The 20,283-nt window shown below is 52.7% G+C and overlaps 8 protein-coding genes across 8 annotated transcripts; 4 read left to right on the top strand and 4 right to left on the bottom strand.

Annotated features, from left to right (window-relative positions):
- Positions 1 to 214: 214 nt before the first annotated feature.
- J4E93_009789 (uncharacterized protein) lies at positions 215 to 2,582 on the top strand (the record flags this gene model as incomplete). Its single annotated transcript, XM_049347678.1, has 2 exons — positions 215 to 219; positions 311 to 2,582. 2 exons carry the CDS (start codon positions 215 to 217, stop codon positions 2,580 to 2,582), a joined length of 2,277 nt encoding a protein of 758 aa, XP_049195179.1.
- Positions 2,583 to 2,688: 106 nt separating this feature from the next.
- Positions 2,689 to 4,607, top strand: J4E93_009788 (uncharacterized protein; the record flags this gene model as incomplete). The annotated part of the gene is made up of 2 exons (XM_049347677.1): positions 2,689 to 2,693; positions 2,864 to 4,607. The coding sequence occupies 2 exons, from the start codon at positions 2,689 to 2,691 to the stop codon at positions 4,605 to 4,607; spliced, it is 1,749 nt and encodes a 582-aa protein (XP_049195178.1).
- Positions 4,608 to 5,544: 937 nt separating this feature from the next.
- J4E93_009787 (uncharacterized protein) lies at positions 5,545 to 6,642 on the top strand (the record flags this gene model as incomplete). Its single annotated transcript, XM_049347676.1, has 1 exon — positions 5,545 to 6,642. The coding sequence occupies one exon, from the start codon at positions 5,545 to 5,547 to the stop codon at positions 6,640 to 6,642; it is 1,098 nt and encodes a 365-aa protein (XP_049195177.1).
- Positions 6,643 to 6,847: 205 nt separating this feature from the next.
- On the bottom strand, positions 6,848 to 10,951 carry J4E93_009786 (uncharacterized protein; the record flags this gene model as incomplete). The annotated part of the gene is made up of 5 exons (XM_049347675.1): positions 6,848 to 8,043; positions 8,103 to 9,089; positions 9,517 to 10,265; positions 10,316 to 10,418; positions 10,471 to 10,951. 5 exons carry the CDS (start codon positions 10,949 to 10,951, stop codon positions 6,848 to 6,850), a joined length of 3,516 nt encoding a protein of 1,171 aa, XP_049195176.1.
- Positions 10,952 to 12,098: 1,147 nt separating this feature from the next.
- On the bottom strand, positions 12,099 to 14,086 carry J4E93_009785 (uncharacterized protein; the record flags this gene model as incomplete). Its single annotated transcript, XM_049347674.1, has 2 exons — positions 12,099 to 13,945; positions 14,008 to 14,086. The coding sequence occupies 2 exons, from the start codon at positions 14,084 to 14,086 to the stop codon at positions 12,099 to 12,101; spliced, it is 1,926 nt and encodes a 641-aa protein (XP_049195175.1).
- Positions 14,087 to 14,731: 645 nt separating this feature from the next.
- J4E93_009784 (uncharacterized protein) lies at positions 14,732 to 16,396 on the bottom strand (the record flags this gene model as incomplete). The annotated part of the gene is made up of 3 exons (XM_049347673.1): positions 14,732 to 15,671; positions 15,719 to 15,817; positions 16,173 to 16,396. The coding sequence occupies 3 exons, from the start codon at positions 16,394 to 16,396 to the stop codon at positions 14,732 to 14,734; spliced, it is 1,263 nt and encodes a 420-aa protein (XP_049195174.1).
- An 800-nt stretch (positions 16,397 to 17,196) lies between these two features.
- Positions 17,197 to 18,151, bottom strand: J4E93_009783 (uncharacterized protein; the record flags this gene model as incomplete). Its single annotated transcript, XM_049347672.1, has 2 exons — positions 17,197 to 17,319; positions 17,378 to 18,151. 2 exons carry the CDS (start codon positions 18,149 to 18,151, stop codon positions 17,197 to 17,199), a joined length of 897 nt encoding a protein of 298 aa, XP_049195173.1.
- A 653-nt stretch (positions 18,152 to 18,804) lies between these two features.
- On the top strand, positions 18,805 to 20,113 carry J4E93_009782 (uncharacterized protein; the record flags this gene model as incomplete). The annotated part of the gene is made up of 2 exons (XM_049347671.1): positions 18,805 to 18,839; positions 18,889 to 20,113. 2 exons carry the CDS (start codon positions 18,805 to 18,807, stop codon positions 20,111 to 20,113), a joined length of 1,260 nt encoding a protein of 419 aa, XP_049195172.1.
- Between the last annotated feature and the right edge of the window lie 170 nt (positions 20,114 to 20,283).

Here is a 20,283-nt window from a genome sequence, read left to right as displayed (position 1 = left end):
CTTCTCTGCCACGGGTGGCAAGAGAATGGATGGCCGTGTTATACACAACGGGTTTAATGTCAACATTTACATTTTCTCTTCACGAATACCCGTCTTCCCCGTTTCTCTCTGTCTTTCCAATAAAAAAATAAGAAACCACGTGCTTGGTTGGGATGGTGTTTGGGGGCGGAGCACATGAACGAAGATTCTAAGAGAGTTACGTGTGCTAGAGAAGATGTTGTGTCGGGTCGCAGAGCAAAGACTTTGAGCGGCGGTACAGGATGTAAAGGCGTGACCCATGAGATTGCCGGATTGGTCGGTCCACTGCTAGTGATAACAATGAATTCCATTCCGCGCTACGACTCGTTGCGATCACGTTCGTGCGATACGTGAACTATCTCTTTGTTGCAGATAAAGCCCCCGAGTATCAGAAAGTACCGAAAGTTGACATAATGGGACAAAGCAAAGGCTGTGACCTTGAAAACAGACACATCGCCGTTGCCGTCCTCGAGACTCGAAAGACTCGTCGCCATACACAATTAACCCCACACAACTTCAGAACGCGACTCCAAGAAGTGCTTGACGCGATGGCTTCGCCTGAGCCCCGAAGGAGCGCAAGGTTAACGGAGAAGGCGACTGCCGAAGCTGCGGCTGCGGCCACAACTCCGCAAGTTTTACTCGTTAATCCCACTCTCCGAGAAAATTGGTCCAACCCATCTACGCCGGCAGAGTTCAATGCATGGATGGTCGAAACCAAGGCTGCGCTGCTGAAATGGCTGAATGAAGCCGTTGCGCAGGCTCGAGATCCAGACATTAGGGACAAGATCGACGAATACGAGAAAGAAGCTTGGGACAGATGGCAACCGTTTGAACAAGAGACTGATGTAGAGACGGGGGAGATCCATGATCCTGTACATCGGGCGGTGATGGAAGAATCTGTGATTGCGGAGAGGAAGAATTGCTCAGAACTACACAAGAAGCATGAGACGTGGAGGAAGTTTGTTGAATATCGACACGCGCTACAAGCGTGGGAAGACTTTTTATACTACCAAAACGTGTGGAATAGGAGATACTACGTACCCGGCAAGATATACTCGGAGGTTCCAACTAGCAAAAAGGGCCCCGTTTCACTAGAGACACCGAACGAAGGAGCTAGAGGAGAAAGCGAAAAGCCAGGAGAAAAGGCTCCCAAAAAGGCTAAAGGCAAAGCCAAAGCCAAAGATGCCCCCGTGGGTACTCCGGATCAAGAAAGCACGAACCGAACAGACATCGAATACCACAACCAGCCCTTCCAAGGTATCTACAACGGTTGGATGTGGAACATGATCGCCCTGTACCAGCAGGCTCGTCTCGGGTATCGTAAGCGCATCCCCGCCGTCGTTGCCCCTCAGGATGCGCATCGATATAGCCAGCCGCCTCGTGGTACCATACCACAAACCACACCAAGCTACGAACATCGCCATCGCCACCTCGAAGAGCGATTTCCCCGCAGAAAAAGGAAGCAGATCGATACCAACGAAGTCGAAGAACGGTGTCGCAGAAAAGCCGAGCGTAAGCTCGATATCCGACTCGAAAGAGCCCGTAGGATGCAGCCGATAACATGGAGCATCGACGAGACGGCGTACGAGGAAATGAAAGCGGAGAAAGAAACCGAATACAGCAAAAACCCACTGACCATGAACCTCCTCCCAGCCGACCACAAAACCCACCACGGCAGTCTAGAAACAAGTTTCAACTGGCCCACATCCTTCGACACCCCCGTCTCCACCATCCTCAAGACCACTAAAACGCGAGACCACGTCTACGAACCACTCAGCGACCCCGAGCACGACCCCTCCGACCCCAAAAGCAGAAAAAGGTTCCTGGGCTACAAGAAAGACAAAAACGGAGAGCGTATCAAGAAGATCGACAAAAGACCACACTACCAGCGCGAAATCCATATGCGCGAAGGCCTCGTTTTCGAACACGAAATGCGCGCCGATGGAACAGTAGAAGGGCGAAACCGCACCGGCGAGTGGATGGGAGATTGGGTACCGGGCCGGATAGCTACACCCGTTTGGGTTTACGATGGAGACGGTGGGCGTGTCCTTTTACCGCCGCGATATGAATCGAGGAATAGATTTTCTACTTTCCTGGTCAAGGAATCGCATGTTAGGGAGACGCGGCGCCAGCGCCATCAAAATGCAGAAAGGGAGTATGAGTTATCGGATGACGAGGAGGAGGGTTGTGTAAACTCGAATGCCAATTTCGAGAGATCGGGGAATGTGAATCCGGAGCAACTGGGTAATCCTTGGGCTTCCAACCTTGATAGCGACGGAGAAGGGGGAGAAGGGGAAGGTGTTGGTTATCCCGGTGATAGCGATGACGATGATAGCGACGATGACGGCGATTTGTTTGCGGAGTCGTATAGGGAGTGCTCGGAGAGTTCGGCGACGAGACAAGCGCGGTTGTTGCTGGAGGGTTTGCGGGAGAGGTTTGGTGTGCTTGAGAGCTGGACTGTGAAAACTGTTAGGGATTTGCAACGGGAGGGTAATGATGGTTCCTTGGATGTTGGAGATGAAGAGATTATAGATTGGTACAAGAGCGAGACGGAGATGCCGTAGATAGTAGGTATGATTGATGTTTGCTGTCTCCTTCAAGTTGGTATTACCTGTGTTGTGTGAGCTCGACCAGACTTGATACTCGACTGTCAGCAGCGCACGCCGAACAATGTAGTGAAAGACACGAATTGGTGGCGCTAATCCGTTGCGTGCTCGAAAACTCAAGGTAGCCACCGCGCATTGACCATCACAACAGTGAGTAGTCGGTAACTATTTGCTACAAGTTAGCAACCACCTACAATCAACTCGTTAAAGACACCCGCAACCCTTTGTCGCATTCTAAGCGCCTTACTTCAACACGAAGCGTCCGCCAAAGCTCTTCGCATAGCCATCATGAATGACATCATCCTACCAGATGCGGCGTCTCCAGAGCAAAGCCGCCCCCAGGACACGTTCACACCCACTCAATGTGTTCCCGATGAAGCTGCGAGCACTCCAATGAGCATTGAAGATACGGTGGCCACTGAAGAAAGCCGCCCCCAGGACACATCCACACCCACTCAAGATGTTCCTGATGGAGCGGCGCGCACTTCCCGCAACATCGAAGATGCGGCGTCTCCAGAAGAAAGCCGTCCCCAGGACCCACCCACACCCACCCAAGATGTACCCGATGAAGCAGCGAGCACTCTCCGGAGCATCGACCACGCCGCGTCTCTGGAAGAAAGTCGTCCCCTGGACGCACCCGTAACCACTCAAGACATTCCCGATGAGGTACTGCGCACTCCCTGGAGTGTTGATGAGCGCCTTTTCATCCAGTTGCAAGCCGGCTTTGCTCTCGCCGCCGCCAACCTGCACATCTGTACAGTACTCCCGCCGACAGGCCAGAGCGCCTACTACGTCTTTCGTCGCTTCTTCGATGACGCCCAGCAAGGCACCACCGAGGCCACTTCCGACGACAAGCCTACCACGACCTCGAGAACCCAAGATGAATACCTGCTTCAACGGCGGGAGTTGGTACACAAGACACTGTCGATAACGGATGACTTCGTGCGGAAGGCGATAAAGACCGGAGAGTTCATGAGGGGTAAGATGTGGATAGTCGAACAGGAAGTCTTCGACAAGTACCGAGAGATTCGCCAAGACTATGGCCTCGATCTGCCGATCGAAGACCCGAGGCAGAACAACGAGATGTTCAACTTCCTGTACCAGATCGTTTGCGCAAGGTTCCCTAAGTCGTTGGGACATAGTCCCACCAGCTCGGATGCGGACGAGAATCGCACCCGTACGGAATATGCTGATGACGACATGTATGAAGGCTCTACCCTTAGCTCTCCGCCTGAAGGCGAGTTTGAGAATACAGAGAGCGCTTCGCTGGCAGAGGAAGACGCACCAGCCACGGAGGAGACTACACGACGGACACGTACGAGGGCCAAGAAGCCCACCGCCGCCCCCGACGACAACAACGCATCCCCACCGGTTCGTCAGTCCGGCCGAAAAGTCTTTGTAACCGACAAAGCGAAGAAGGCGCAGACAGGTACGAAGCGCACCAGGCGGAACACGGCGGCAGAAAACGAGAGTGACGATAACGAGGAAGATGAAGAGGAAGACATCGTCGTGGATGAAGAAGAGGACGAGGGTGGAGCATCACCGAAGAAGCGCGCCAAGAAGACCATCCAGAAGAACGCCCAGAAAACCGCAAAGCCGAAGACCAAGAGGGGTCATGGACCGAACCGTAAGCCGAACGATGCCTGGTCGAAAGCAGAGCGCGAGGTCATCATCGCACTTTTCAACAAGATCATAGCCGAGAAAGGTCTTATTTACTGGGTAAACAACATCAGTTCAATCTTCCACGAGGCTACCGACGCCGTGAACACACATAGGGCCCTGGATACAGCCACGTATCCTGGTAACCCTCGCGGCATGGATGGTGTGCGCACTCAGGTCCACAAGAAGGCCGCTTATGGGCGCATCATAGACCAGGCTAGGAAGCTGAGAGCTAAGGACGCCGATCCGAAGAAGACGGTGACAGAGGCAGAGCTGAAGCCTCGAGATGTGTTTAAGGTAACAGATCTTGATCCAGGAAAATGAGGGAAATGAGAGGTGGAGTTTGACTGGTCATAATGATGGAGCCCTGGTTTGCGGACTTCGATGGCAAGATGTTGTATAGGTGTTGGGGGACCGGCGACTGTAGATGCGACTTCATGGCAACGTCCGATGAGCTGGGAGGCGTGAATTGATACTATCAGGCTGGAGATCGCGTAAGGTGTAAGTGGCGCTGCGAGACGCCGATGCTCGGTACCTATTTACGTCGCCCCTTGACTATAGCAATGAAAAGATGAAAGATAAATATCCGAATGTGCGAGTTGTGCTTACTGAGTGTCTTCACGACGCGCGCCGACTTATACGAATGGAGGGCGTTTACCTATAGAGATTCTGTCCGCCCACGGGGTTCGTGCGTGTGTGCGATGACAGTCAGATGGGTAAGTGGATGTGAAGAGATGAGGGTGCGATGATGGAAGACAACAAAGCCAGGCGCCAAGGTAAGGCTGAGGTTTGCAGCTAGTACGTCATGACGTCACTGCCGACGCGTCAACATCCCCAGAGGAAAACAGGACTTTCATCGCATGCTACGACTATCCTTCTCAGTGGAAGTGGGCGTTCTTCTATATTCTATGGCCTTACTAACATATGATACTGTGTATGATGCAAGACGCGATCGCAATTCTTCCATTTTTAAAGCTTGTGCTCCCCACCGAGGAAGGAGAGGCTGCGGACGACGTGCTTGACGCGCCAGAACAATGTGGTAGCTTACAAGAGCGGTCACGCAGCCACTGCAGCTACGACTCCCGAGATTGCGACAGCATGGTTGCGCAACAAGCAATTTGTGGGTGGTGTCGCGCGATCAATCTAGCACAGCGTGACCTGATCATATCATCCCCCTGATACCAAGGCTCACAAACAATCTGGTGTATAAAGAAGGAGAAAAGTATGGTATTAGGATCGGTACCTACACGGAGTCACTATCATGGCCGACAGCTTCGATATCGCACCCATTTCGTCCTCGAACTGGCACCCACATCAGCGCGCATGGATTCAACTCTACTACAAGCTCTTGATGCAGACCATACGTCAGTATCCCTCTTATCCAGTCTGCACTAGCGATGCCGCAGCTTTCGTTGCCTTCTCGACATTTTTCGCAGGCTCAGACAGTATGGGTATCATCAATCTCGAACCGAATTGGGAGACGCGTAAGGCTATGTTCATCCTTTACCGGAACGCAGCTCTTCCGAATCTATTGTCTAACCTCGTGGAAGAGTACAAGAACGGAAGGATCGAGTCAGACTCGCGCGTCAGCTCTCCTCAAGTTCAGGTTATCCCACCGATGCTGAAGGAATACATCCGGATCAGCGGGCAGTACGGCCTGGACAACGATGACCCGGAGCCCTGGGAGATGCAGACGGACCTCTGGAACTTCCTCTCAGCGACATTGGCCGAGATGTTTGATCACGGTGGGTTTCTAGACAGCCAGGATACTGTTGTGCAGTCATTCGTTCGAGTAACTGAGGACAGCGTTGCGCCTGATGAAGCTGACACCAGGATGGCAAGACCATTAATCCCGTCAACGGACCGTGGAAGTGAAGAGCCTCAACAAGACCATCCAGAAGTCCCAACTCCCACCGCCAAGCCAACTGGAAAGAACGCCAAAAAGAATGCGAAAAAGAGAGCCAACAAGAAGTCAAACACGTGGCTTCCAGCCGAGCGCCACGTGCTTTGGCGCTGCATTAATACTTTGTGCCGGGAACACGGCATTGATGCATTTGACCACGAGAACATGGAACTGCAGACCTGGAACAGCTTTGCGCAAGATATTAATACGGAGTGCGAACCGAAAGGTCAAGTTAAGCCAAGAACCGGGGATAACGTGCGCAGCCAGGTAAAAGACGCCGTTCGGAGGAAACGTCCGCCGATCAGCGAACTGGCCAAGCGTGCAAAGGATATGAGGGAAGAAATCCGAAAGGACAAAAACAAAGTCTTCCCGCAGAACGTAAGAAATCCGGATGAGGCTATCGAGATATCAGAGAGTGAACCAGAGAACGATGCAGAGGCTGAGGATGAAGAATAGCTGCAGAATGGCCGAGCTGGGCGGTAGATAGGCTAGAGAAGACAATGGCGATTCACGTGAAAACACAGCATGCATGCTAGACTCAATTTGAAAGGTTCTAAAGACACGCTGCCAGAATATCATCAAAGAGGACTGAGTTTCATTGTATCTGACATCTAGTTCATCTGATCTAAAGACCCCTTTCGTCTTCATCTATCCCAGAACCTTACAATCCAGCGTCAGACTTGTCATCCCCTGGAATCTTGATGGCTGCTTCCGGATACCTCTCATCCGCTGAAACATGGTCACCGCGTTCGATTTTTGCTTTCAATTTCTCAGCACGGTCGGCCAACTCCGTGATCGGCTTGTTAGGTAGCGTGGGGTCAGGGCGAAGCGCGTCTATAAACTGACCGCGGACGCCCTGTCCGCTACGATCTGACTCCTTGCCTTGAGCTCCACAGTCTGTCTTGATCTGTTCCGCAAAATGTAAATATGTGGCCTGGTTGAATTGTGCTGTGAATGCGTCTACACCGTGTTCTTTGCACCACTTGTTGATGCAGCGCCAAAGGGCGTAACGTTCGACAGTGCACCATCTCTTACGGGGCACTACGGGTGGTTCTGCTAGATCAGTAGACTGCAGAGGCTCGGGTTCGGGCTCTTCGACTCTTGACGATCTTTGCTTTATCCAATAGGCTGCGTCTTGCCACGTCGTAATTGATGACATAACCGAGCCCTGACGGTACCAGCATAGGACCGGGTTCCCGTCGTGGAGAATCATCCTGACACACGGGGAGCCCTTGCTCTGACATGAGTCACAAGCCTCATGCTCACCAGTCTGCTTTGCAGTCTCTGATGGTCTACCTTTTGCAAGTACCATATTCTGTACGCATCCTGCTCCTACATTCGCTAGCCGGTTGCCTTCTTTGGCCATCTCGGCGTAGTCATTGTGGTGGTAGGTATCGCTTAGGTTATATTGGGCATTGCTGCTGGCGCTGAACCAGTATTGGAACCTTTCTGTGACTATCGCTTGGGCCTCGGGGGATAAATCGTCGAGCGTATGATATCTGATGCCTTCGCCTTCGCCCGCGACACAGAACAGCCAAGGTATGTCATCGGCAGATGAGAGTTTGGGTTTATACGGTCCGAAACCGAGCGTCCTCCGCTTCTTTGGTCGCTGTGTCGATGGTTGGTCTTGGTCGAGTTTGTGCGAAGGCTTATTAACGACGAACGTAGATGGAGTCTCGGACTCCGGGGGCGGATGAGCTCGTGGGTTGTAGTGCGTAGACGTCACCTTTCGTGGTCTGCCAGGGCCTCGCTTACTGATAGGCGCCGGCGAGGCTGCATCGTCGACTTGGTCAATAACCCGTTTCGGCGGAGTTGAGGAAGGAGGGGCGCGCGTCGCGTCGCAGGTCCTCTCGAGGGCTGGACATTAAGTTAGTGCTTGTTCAATATCAGACTTGCGAGCAGAATGCACTACTTACTGTGCTGATCTCGGCTAGACTTCAAGCCATTGAAGATATGTGATGGGGTTGAAGAAGCGTCTTTGTCTTGGCTGTGACTACGATGCGAATGATCTGTTGGCACAAGGCTAAAGGCGCGGGGTACCGAGGGTGAGGAACTTTCCACTTCTCCGTTGTGACTGAACTGCGGTATGGCTGGCAGCGGCGGCTTTGCCATTCTACCCCCTCCCGGCTTGGGTATGATATCGTAGAGTATCCGATACTGCTCTTCCGAGTCGAAGAGCTGCTTCTTGGTGTCGGAGAGCTCCTGCGTGATTTTGGAAAGCTGTTCCTGCGTACATAGCTTCTCTGCGTGTTCTTTGTTGGTGGTTGTGCGAGCATCACGCACTTCCTCGTGGAGGCGAGTAGCGAGCATGCCATGCTCTTCTTTGATCTTCGCTATCTCCGCGATATGCGCAAGGTCTTTGGTCCGCAACTCTTCCTCTGCTCTAAAATATGCGATACGTAATCCGGCCTGTGCGGCGTCCTCATCGGGATCGGTCTTGGCTTCTACAGCTGTTGTGAACAACTCGTTAGTCTTCATACTCAACGCAAGATTACACTCCTGGGTTCGAGAGCCAATGTTTTTGTTCTCTTCGGATAACTCACCTGCAGAGTCGAGTTGTTCGTGAAGTTGAGCGATCTCGGTGTCTTTCACTCGGCATGTCTCGCAAAGCCCTTCCGTCTTCTTCCGTTGGTCCTTCGAGGCCTCGGTGTTCTCCTTGAGGGCATGGTTCTCCTCCCACAGCTGTCCGATTCTGACGTATAGATCATTCAGCTTTCGCTTCTGTTCGTCAACGGTACTCAAAGCAGTGTCGCGTTCATGCCGAAGTTGAGACTCGCTCTCGTTGACCTTAATCACTAGGTCCATTAGGCTTTGTGAGTATGGCGAGATGACAGTAGTATCGTCATTGAGGTGCTTCTTGCAGGCAGCAACAGCAGTAGTGAGTTCTGGGGTAGGTTCAAGGACTGCGAAATCGCTGCGAGTATCACTGGATTGAACGTCGCAATGCTGTTGAGGAACTTTCCCGTCGACGGGACTTGAACGCGACATTTCTCACATCCGGAAAGATGGGCAATGGGCGAGAGTGGAAGAACAGTGTGCGTAGTAACAAGGGTGTGGAGGCAGATATTTCGCGTCCTACGAGGAAAGCGGTGGGGGTGCGACGCGTCCACGAGTACGCTTCAGGAAAGAGCAAACGGGCGTAATCACGTGCGTGTTAGTCAGCGCGAGCTGAGAAACAGCGCATCAATTGAACTTTGGCCTGTTCGATGGTATGTGTAAGTGAGAACAGTCGAGAACGCAATACCTAATGACTTTATTCGTTTGATTAATGCTCCAAGAGTACTATCATGAATTACCACAGCTTCCATGAGCTCCGTGCTTCAACAGTACTGTTGCAAGGGACTGCTGTGCCGTTGCTTGGGCTAACAACGCTCTTGCTCTGAATTCCAGTACCCTCGCTGGTGCTTTCGGTACCGTTGTTCGGGCTTCCAGCGGTAGTCACCCTGCTGTTACCATTGAACGCAAGTAGGTTCACCGAGCCCATGGGATCCGTCACGACATTGGGCGTAGCCAGCGCATACACCCTCGCCTTGACATCGGCAGCAGTCGATGGTCCTTCGAGACCACGCAGATACGAGACCAAGCCCGCTACGTGAGGAGATGCCATGGAAGTACCAGTCAGCGTCCTCGTCTCTGTGTCGCCCAGGTTGGATGCCGATACAATGTTCGTTCCAGCAGCAAAAATGTCGACCACAGCGCCGTAGTTGGAACCTCCACCGCCGCTGTGCCTCTTGTTGGTGATTTCGATGTTTCCAACACAGATAACTTCAGGGGAGCGAGCTGGCGAGCTGTTGATAGCAGGGGAATCCTCATTTCCTGCCGATGTAACGACGAGAACGCCTTTCTTCCATGCTGCAGTGATGGCGGCATCCCATGTTGTTGAAGCGGAAGAGCCAAGCGAGACGTTGATGACGGCGGTGTTTTGGCGGCCCTTGGCAACAATGTCGTTGACCGTCCAGTCAAATCCAGCGAAGACATCTGATGCGCTTCCGGAGTCACCGTCCATAACCTTTACGCCGATGATGGTGGTCTTCTTAGCAACACCGTACTTGGCGCCACCCGCGGTTCCAGCTACATGCCTAAGACTTGTCAGAATGTGAGAATGAACGTTTCAGAAAGTGTGACTCACGTTCCATGGCCTTCGTTGTCGACGTCGGCAGTGCCTCTCACGGCATTAAAGCCCCAGATTGCTCGTCCCTCGAAGTCGCTATGACTGATACGGACACCAGTGTCTTGAAGATAATGTTAATCCCAAGTCAATATTATAACCAATGTCGTGCTTACCCATAACGTAGGTGAAGGTGCCTTTGCCCGCGGTGTCATCGTACACATATGAAGTGGCTCCTACCTTGCGGGAAGAGATGCTGGCTAGACCCCACGGTGCGTTCGCTTGAGTCACCACCGCGTTGATCCTCATGATAAAGTCCGGCTCGATGGTGAGGACCTCAGGGAGAGCCTTCAGCTCTTCAACAGTCGCCTCATCGAACGATCCAGCGTAGGCTTTGAAGTCGCCAAACCCGTACTCGCGGTCCACTGGAGCACCAACGGGACCATCGTCGCCTCGTCGAGCAAGGTTGCGGGCATGTATGCTGCGCACAGTGTTGTGGTGGGCAGCGATGGATTCGACGTCGGTATCAGGCTTCAGCTGGACGATGTATTTTCCGGGGATAATCTCGTTTGCTGGAGGCGCCACAACGGGAGCAGCTTGGGCCAGGAAAGGGGCTGCAGCTGCAGCGAGCGCGGTGAGGCGGGTGAAGAACAGCATTCTGCCTATGGATTGTGTGTGCGGCGTGTGGAAATCAAGGTCGACTTGCCTACTACTGCTGGACTACGTGCGCTTTTTGACTTGCACCGTCTTTGTCGCATAGGCTACGGTACGACTAATCGTTAATCCAAGCATCGCGCTTTTCTTGACTACTGCCTGTTTGGGCACAGCTCCCGTAATGCACTTCGTATAAGAGGCGATGCCGGTAGTGGTAGTTGAGAATCTTCCGACTCATGGTCGGCCAAGGCGGTCGCGCCAGGGGTAATTTTGGAAACGGGATGGAAAACAACCCTGTTCCTCCGGCCAACGCTTTCTACTTCGAGCGCAACTACCGGGCGCGAAGCGATGAACACGGGATCCGGCGTCGTATTTTGTGGATAGATCCCACATCGGAATGCGCTCCGCAAAATCGGGCCTTGTAGAATCAATGCCATTGTTCGCGACAACAGAACAGGCAGGTTCCAAGAGTCTGTATATTGCGAAAGGTTCGAAAACATGGGGAGAGATAAGAATTAGTCTGGGCAATGGAGCAATCTCAAGGGTAAAGACGGTAGATGATGAAGAACGCTGCTCAGAGTGGTGGACTTTTCGGAGACGACAGTCTGCGGTGCATTTGAAGCCGAAGTGCGTCAGCCCAACAGATGCAACGAGAAGGAGACCATCCAGTCAAGAGGTAACAGCGTGAACTATTGACGACTTGAATTGTGTGATGATCCCGTACTGGAAGAATCCGCTGGGCGGGCGGTCCCGAGATCTTGAGCGGCTTGCGGCAGATATCGGCGCGACTACGGAAGTAGATAGCGAAGACTATCAGTCCAATCCATTGAGCTGGTTATTGATTTGACACCGGCCAGTCGCTGCTTCATGGTATCTGTGTTTGCTGACCCGCGAGTGGCTGGCTGTTGTCGACGCACAATGTGTGTAGATGATGGGCATGCGGGTGAAAAGGAGTAGCGAGAAAGCCGCTCCGGTCGAGAACAGGCTAGACTAGTCGCGATGGATGACTCAGCAACTTCCGAAGTCCCTGCGCGTCGAAGCTGTCGCAAACATCAACATCAAGATGATCATTCAGGTGTACAAGGCCTTGCATTCTGTAGATATTGATGGCTTCCTCTTGCCCCACAACGCCTCTAGCATATCGGAAAATCTAGTCATCCTCTCCAAGTACTTCTTCCTCCTCATCATCACCAAACTCAAAGATCATCTCAACTTCGCGGTTGATGTCATCGTCATCATCCATCTCGTCCGTCTCATGCATCTTCTCGGCCTCTCCAGCAGCATGTGTCTCATTACGAGCGTCCATCTCATCCCTCGTAAGATGCGCGTCTCGTCCAAGTTGTATCCTGCCGTTGGCACTAAGCCTGGGACGTTTGTCAGACTTGCGCGGAGGAGTGGGCAGCAAATCGTCGTCATCGTCATCGTCATCTTCGTCGGAGCCGGACTCGATAGAAGTCTCGCCGTCCGAATCAAGCTTACGCTTCTTGCCGGATCTGTTGTGTTCGGACGGTCTCTGCGGCTTCGCCTTTGCCAAGAAGTCGGCGATGTTAATAGCCTCGCCAGGATAGCGCTCGTCATCCGGGATGACTTCACCAGCTTCAATACGCGCAGCCAGCTTCTGGCCCTCGATGTATAGCATGCCCAAGGGCTCGTTGGGTTTATTGGTCATCTGCTGTCTCGCCCAACCACTGACCGAGTCAACTGAACGCAGAAGCCCTGTCTTCGCGACAAGGGTAGCCTGGAGATCATCCCTCTGATTCTCCATGACCCGAGGCAGGAACTTGTCCACGCCATTCTTCTTGACCCAAGTGTTCACCCACTCGTACACGATAGCGCGCTCTTCATCGGTCCAGGGATCGCGAGCCTTGGTTGCCTCGCCAGTGTCACGATTACGCCATTGAGAAAGCTTCTTGCGGTACTTCAAGACCCATGCGTCATCGTTGAGATCGATTAGATCAAGGTGGTCGAGGTCGACGAGGTGTTCGTGGATGTACGCATGTGTGGCTGTGTCGAAGACCATGAACTTGAAGGTAGGTGCCCAGCTTGTCTCCCCGCGCGTCCAGGTTTCTCCATCATCTGAAGTCACCCAAGACGTGTCTTTCCGCTTGTTCGGGATGGTGACGGTAGCGGGGTCAGGAATGAGATACTTCGGACGGGTTTTGTCGCGCCACATGCGGGTCAGCTCTTGCTCAGTGTACTTGATCGCGATTTCCGGGATGACGTCCAGTTGAGCGAAGACCTTCCCTAGCGGAGTGGTGACACGGTGGTGCACTCGAATCTGCTCGCGGTCGTCCATCACGCGCATGTACTCCTCCGCATCTAGGCGGGCCGTCTGATTGAAGACCGGCTTGGGTCGCTTGTGTTGCCAGTTGTCGAAGTCGTACTGGAGCACGTATATCGATTCGAAGAAGGCTTTCATCTTACCGAATTTCGTCGGGTTCGTCCAAGGGTCGACATCAGGTTCGATGCCTTTCTTTCTAGCTTTCTCCACCAACGCACCGTACAAGGTCACCAAATCTTTACTCAAAAAGAGCTGCGATAGTGATTGGTGTTCTGGATTCCTGTCGCCATGCACTCGGTTCTTAGGTTCCGCGGTTAGGTTCGCCTGCGACTGCTTCTTGATCGCCGCAGTCAAATATGGGACGAGCTGGTCGCACAAGTTCTGATATTGCCGGATCCGCTCGGAACCATCACTTTTGGCGGACCAGTGTGTCGCGACGCCTTCTTCGGTGACATCTCCAGCCAGAAAGGCGTCGAGTTGTCGAACTTGAGCCGGAATGTCCAAGTCAACTACTGGCTGCGAAGGGTGTCGCGTCAACGCTAGCAGAGTCGAGCATGTCAGGAGAATGTGTAATTTCTCTGGGTTCAAAGGTACGTTGGATGGTGCTGGCGGAGTCTTCGTCTCGTCTTCGTTGTCGCGATTTTGCGCAGTGTTTCTGGCAGGCGCAAGCTCGCTGACGCGGTCATCTGTCACGATGGTGGACGCAATCGATGTGTCTAGAGTGCAGAGCGTCAGCATTACTTCAAAATATGTCCATAGGTGGTAGTGCAATATTCACAATCCTGGTCAATGTCGTTGGCGGTGTCGCCATTCGCAGGCGGCGTCACATCAACCCGCTCGTCTTTGTCGCTCGCCATTGTGCAATTGCTATACTCGTATGCAAACCCGTCCAAAAGTCTCTTGATCACGCCTGAGGTGTTACTTGCTTAGAGCCTGACGTGGATAGCAGATCATCTGGCAACAGTCAGTGCGCGAGGAGCCTTGGCAATCGAAGGTGAAGAAGACTTGCGGGTGAGCAAATAGCTAGCAGAACGAGCACATAATGACGCCATAGCAAACAGCAACATCATCTACTTACAAAGAGCGAATGTAAATGTCAATCGCTGGGGAGGTGTAGGGTTCTCCGACACTGTGTCCCAAGCACCTCCCATACCGCCTCCCGCTACGAGAACAGTGCGTGTTATTGTAACTGGTACAAATGGCGGACTGGGTAAAATGATAAGGCCAGTGACGATGACCGTGATGTAGGATGCTGCGCAGTGGGTTATTGGGGAGGCTTGAGACGGCTACCGTACCGGCTTGTACTGCTGAAGTTAGCAAGAAGAGGTAATGTTGAGGTACACATTGCGTTGATAGCATCACGGAGTACTACTTAGAAAAAATTGAATTGTTCCAAGCTATTGCATACGAACACATACATGCGATACAAAGCTACTTTACTAACTACACATACTTTTGTGGCTATCGTATACACCCCATCATGGTGTCTTCAAGCCCGCCATTCATCCAACCTGAAGAGGAATTCGCGAACTCCAGTGCTCCCCATATGTTCCAAAGAGATGTTTTAGCCGCTCCTCGAAGCCCTTGACCGTGAATGTAGCATTTTTCGGCGTCATGACGTACCTCCAGGGACCTTCATGCACAACCGAGAAGGTATCATCGCTATCGTTCTTGACACGCGAAGCGAAATAAGCCGGATCAACGACGATATGTATGTGGAGGCTGAGATTGTGAAGGCGTTGGAGCAGCTCGAAGAAAGCACGCAGAACGCGTCGCACTTGGCGGACAGTTTGAGCCTTTGTACCGTGACCCGTCTCGATGATTATGAAGATCTTGGCGCCTTTGCTGAGTCTGCACAGTTCCTCTAGGCGAGCGAGAACGATCTCACGGTCTTCCAAATGATGCTCCGTCACTACCAGACTCAACCTTCTCATTTTGCAAGCAAGATCGAGGCCACCGCGCTCGTCAGCTGCGTAGTGCTTAAAGACCTTGCCCAGTAGCTCGTGTCGAGCGCGAAAGTCAAAACGGGCGTCTTGCTTGAGCAGCTCACTTATGATGTCCATGTGCAGTCCGATACCGGTGTACTCCTCTTCGAAAGCGTGTCGTAGAGTCGAGAGGCCGTTGACAATAGAAATCTTGCCATCTTTGCTGGACAGGAAAGTGACGGAGGTTTCGGTCAAAAGATGCCGAGCAATGATGTCGCGTAGTTCCTGCGGCAGCCGTTCATGGACGGCTTCGCAGAAAGGGCGACAGCTGGCCTTGGCCTGAGCCTCTATCTGATCGGTGAAGCTAGTCCGTGCCAGGCGTAGCTCTCGTCCAGCCTTCCTCGACGCTTGCTTCTCTTGGATGAGCTTCGCTTTGGGGTTCGCTTTCTTCATCTTGTCAAGCTTGGCCGCCTTGTCATGGAAAGCCTCGCTAAGCCTGACAATCGAGTTGAGGGTCCTGGCAATTGTCAGTCTCGTGCACGTAGTGAGCAGGATCAAGCGTACCTTTTTGCCTCAATATGCCAATTGCCGGAGCTCACGACACCGATGGTGGTCATAATGGCGTTTTGTAAGGAGGTGCTTGTGTAAGGCTTGCTCGTCGATCTGATGAGAGGGAAGGACCAGTGGGTGTTCGTGGTGATGCACACGAAGTCACGATAGGCTCAGTAAGCGACGGGAAGAGGTTCTCGGCGGCGGCTTAACGCGACAGAGGTGACAGCTGCGGTTGCAATGAAGCGCGACGAAGTTTGGTGGTCATTGTTGATTGCGCACTGGATAGCGCAAACGGACGCCGGGGCAGTCACGGCCCGGTCATCACGTGGATGACGCGTGACGAGAGATACGGTTTAGCCAAGCATGACATGAACGGCGCGCATTACAATCTGTAATCCTTCAACGACGATGGCCTCCAACGCATGTCAGCTGGGAGCCAAAGGCTAGTAGAGGGTTGTGTACTCACCCCCAAGCCATGCCTGTGACGTTCACAGGCATGCAGTTTGTTTCCTGCTCCAACGCATCCATCTCTTCTAGACGATACTGGAATTCGTCTACCAAGCCGCGGTCATCTCCAAAACCAGCAATGCTGGCACCGACAACATAGCCAGCCTTTCTCAACCGGCACAGACACTCAATCATGGGGGCTGTACCCTCCAAGAGGAGAGCATTTTGTGCATCATCGGGCATCGCCGAGGTATCGATATAGTCAAGATGAATGAGTATGGATGCACCGGTTCGCAACTGAAACAATAGCTCGAGATCTCGAATTTGTTCTTCCCAGCTTCGAGGAGAATACATCCGAAAGAGTGCGTTACCAGGACGGTCTTTCTTCGGGTCGAACGCTAGAAAATCTGGAGAGACGACGATGCAGATCTTCGTAATGAGCTTATAACGCGAGGTGTGTAGAGAAGGGGCATTCTCGTCAAGAAAGCGCCTCAAATCCACGAGGTGCCACCGTACATTGAAGGTGTTTGCGCGGTACCAGACGGCCATCATTCTCGCCAGCATAGCCTTGCCGACATACTCGACCTTCCAGTAGTGTGCGGGTGGATGATACTGGTCACAAGCATAAACGGGCTCGCAAGTCCCACCCGCTGCAACGCCCGTGCGACTGTGGCCTATGACGTGTTCAATGATCATGTCACACAACTCTGGGGGCAGAGAAATGAGGATCTTTTGGCACATGTACCTGCATGACGCTCTTCCATAGGTATCGAAGATCTTCAAATTTTGTAAGGCTCGCGTAGCGGTCTTATGTTTCCCAGAGGCAAATTGCGCATGGATACGCTGACGGGCGCTGGTCATTTGCGTTAATGTGAGCCCGGATGGACGAGGGTTGCCTGAACTCACGCAACAGCCTGTTGATACAGCTTTAACACTTCTTTGGCAGTTGTTTCTTTACGCATGACGTTTTTTCAATTCTTGTGATAATGATCTGTTTAGAAGGAGGAGGGATAGACGCAAGGACGACTTGACATCGTGCGGGGCTAGGCAGCAGCGCGGGTATCTAGATAGCGTCTTGGCACTGTAACACGCATGCGCGGGGCGCAAATGCCATCCCAGTTGGATCGTGACATTGGCAGCGTGAAGTCGTAGGTGGTGTGCGTCTCCTATTCATTGTCAGCCGAGAGCCTACCGCCATGTTCAACCGGACACTTACAGCCATACCAGATTTGAGCCATGCCCAGTGGAAAAGCAACTTCGCGTATCATCCGTCGACTTCTCCGAAACCGAGTCATAGAGTGAGCCGTTGTTCGGCCAGGTTGATGATAGCATGATGCCGGTGGAAAGGCCGTATCCAGCAGCCGCCAAACGTGACAGTAAGTCAGCTATAGTGGCGGTAAACTCACGCAATACCTTTATTTCGTGATATGCATATCGATCTGGTGTCCTTGCGAGTATGGTGTAGCTATGGGGTACAATGACATAGACATGGATGGAGGCGCCTTCCTTCAATAAGAACAGGTTCTCCAGTCGTTCTAGCATGCGTGTGCGGGATGCGGAGTCCCTCACCACCCCTCCTCCCGAGGGTTGCATATGAGTCCCCACGTCTCTGAGGTCGAAGGCGATACTGATCTTTGTGACAAGCAGCTGGCGGGTTGTGTCCAAGGGTGCTGGTTGAGACGAAAGGAAGCGTTCGAGATAACCCAGATCCTGTCCAAAGTGAAAACGAACCAAGCGATACCAGACTTCGAGTATCTCTTTCGAGGTCGCGTCGCCAACATTCTCGGCTTGCCAGTAGCGAGGGCCCGATTTGGAGGAAGTTGGCTCGCTTGTCGGCAATGCAGCAACGTCGCGTACTACTGAAGACAAGACGTACTCGTAGATCATGTCTCTAAGTTCCCTTGGTAGTGTCGTAATTACGTTGTCGCAGAGTTCCTGACATGCAAACTCGTGATTGGTGTCCATGGCCTTTGTGGCGGAGCGTCCGGACATTTCCATTTTGTGTTGTGAGATCCTTACAGCAGTGGCGAAGCAGCCAAGATGAATTGCAGGCGCGCTGTTCGAGGCGAAAGTAGGATAGAGCGTCGAGATTACCAAAAGTACCGGTCGCGATGAGAGAGCCGGGAGGCGGAAGGTCAGGGGCGCAGAGCGGGGTTATGTAGCACCCTTGGACCTGCGCAGGCATACCCACGGCAAGCTGCCTGGGTATTGTTCTGCTTTCGTTTGTTTTGATCCACATCGGATCCATCAAAATCATGTGTCGTTCAGCCTAGCGACTGTGGTTTCACTTCATGACAGCTTGTAGAACGACGTGATGCGGAGGCTCCCTAGCGAACTAGGTACTGTAGCGTGGAAGCTAACCAGGTTGGGCAAACCTCACGCGTGATCACGCGCTTCTCGGCGCGTCGTCCCCCGCAGCTATTCCAGGCCACTGGTTGACACCCCAAGACGTCGCTCGGCTTTCCAAGGCTACTATCCTCGATTGCCATGTGATTTCGCGTGACGTGGGGATCAGGTAGCGGATCCCAACGCGACTCTTCGCTCCGTGCAACAAGACAGACCGCGTCGACTGAGCAGCACCTCCACAGCTTCCTCCACAGCTTCCTCCACCACCACTCCGAGAGCCACACTCTCTCGCGCAAGACGCAGATATGCCGAACACCAAGAAGGTATCTGATGGCGAGACGTAAGTGGAAGCCCTCCCAAGTGTTGTAAATGTGTTGACGTATTTGTAGTCTGGAGCAACGCCTGAACCATTACCTTCGAGCGAAGCAGAACCGCACACAAGTCCTGTTGGCAGATGACCAGCGTATACGAGACCGAATTAACGATATTCAGGCCGAGAAGATGTTACTCGAGGATGAATGTATGCTGCTCGAGGATCGGCTTGAAAGTAATCTGAGGCAACGTCTCGAAGATCGCGAGGGAGAGCCACTTCTGCAGGAGCTGATGGCAGTGGAGCAAAGCAAATGTCGTCCGGTATGCGAAGCTATGCAGCTGAAACTGCCACGCGAAATTCGCGACATGATCTATGAGCAAGTTGTGGGCCCCCCAGCCTGGCACAACGGCAAACATACCGTGCCTGTGGTAGCATCGAAGGATCTCGGTGTCTCGGACGCATTCAAGCTTGTCAGCAACAGTATCGGTCTGTTGGCCAGCGGCGGATATGACCATTTTGGCGAGACCACACGGCAAGAGTTGGCGGAGCACTGGTACACAAGAAGTACATTCGACTTCGGCACAGACTTGCATCTCCTCAAAGCCTTCCTCAACAGTGTTGCTGCCGGTACTAGTTGCAAAGCTCTTGAGATAGTTCGCCAGCTGGAGATTACAATCGACTGCAACGACGAGTTCGAGCCGGAAACCGAGCGACTTCTGACCAGTGCTCTGGCGGATCTTACACTACGGACCCAGCCGGCACGATTACGAATTTACCTACACGACATCCAGGGCGTTGTGCGCTACAATGACGACCGGCTTCTGATCTTACTACACAATGTCAGGCAACTGCTTCCGGACCTTCCTGGTTGGACGATCGAATTCGTTGTGCACATGGTCACGAATGACTGTCGATTATCGCGAGGATGGCAAGGATATGCATTCGAAGATATCATGCCAGGGTATCATGTCAACCTGATGATACCTGGGAAAACAGCTATGTCACTCGATGAGTGGTCGGACAAGTTCAGACAAGTAAGTGATGATCTTACCGTGGCATCACTATGCAAGCTGACTTTGGGAACGCAGCTTCGGAAAGAGCTTGAACAGTACTACGACGATACACTGCACGAAGCAGATGACGAAGATGAAGAAGAGGATGAGGAATCGGAAGAAGACGGTACCGATGACGAGCGCGATGAATACCTGCCTCTTGATAGAGATGAGCTTCTTGAATTCGAGAAAGAGTTGGGCGAGTGTCAGGAGGATACGATTATATGGCGGGCCATGGGTGCCCGATGATTTGTGCCCTCCGCCATCCAATGGGTGGCAGGTCACCATAATCGCCAAGGGAAGATTACGAGCTACCTTTACTTGAGATCAAGGGCCTTACGACTTCATCTTTTACCTTCAATCACTTGGAGACGGACTCACTTGCTAGTGGCCTCATCCTCACCGCGCGGCTACCGACT

This window comes from Alternaria ventricosa, assembly GCF_023758065.1.
Source record: "Alternaria ventricosa strain BMP 2768 chromosome Unknown scaffold_24, whole genome shotgun sequence".
Taxonomy (NCBI): domain Eukaryota; kingdom Fungi; phylum Ascomycota; class Dothideomycetes; order Pleosporales; family Pleosporaceae; genus Alternaria; species Alternaria ventricosa.
This window is presented reverse-complemented; position numbering and strand designations above follow the sequence as displayed.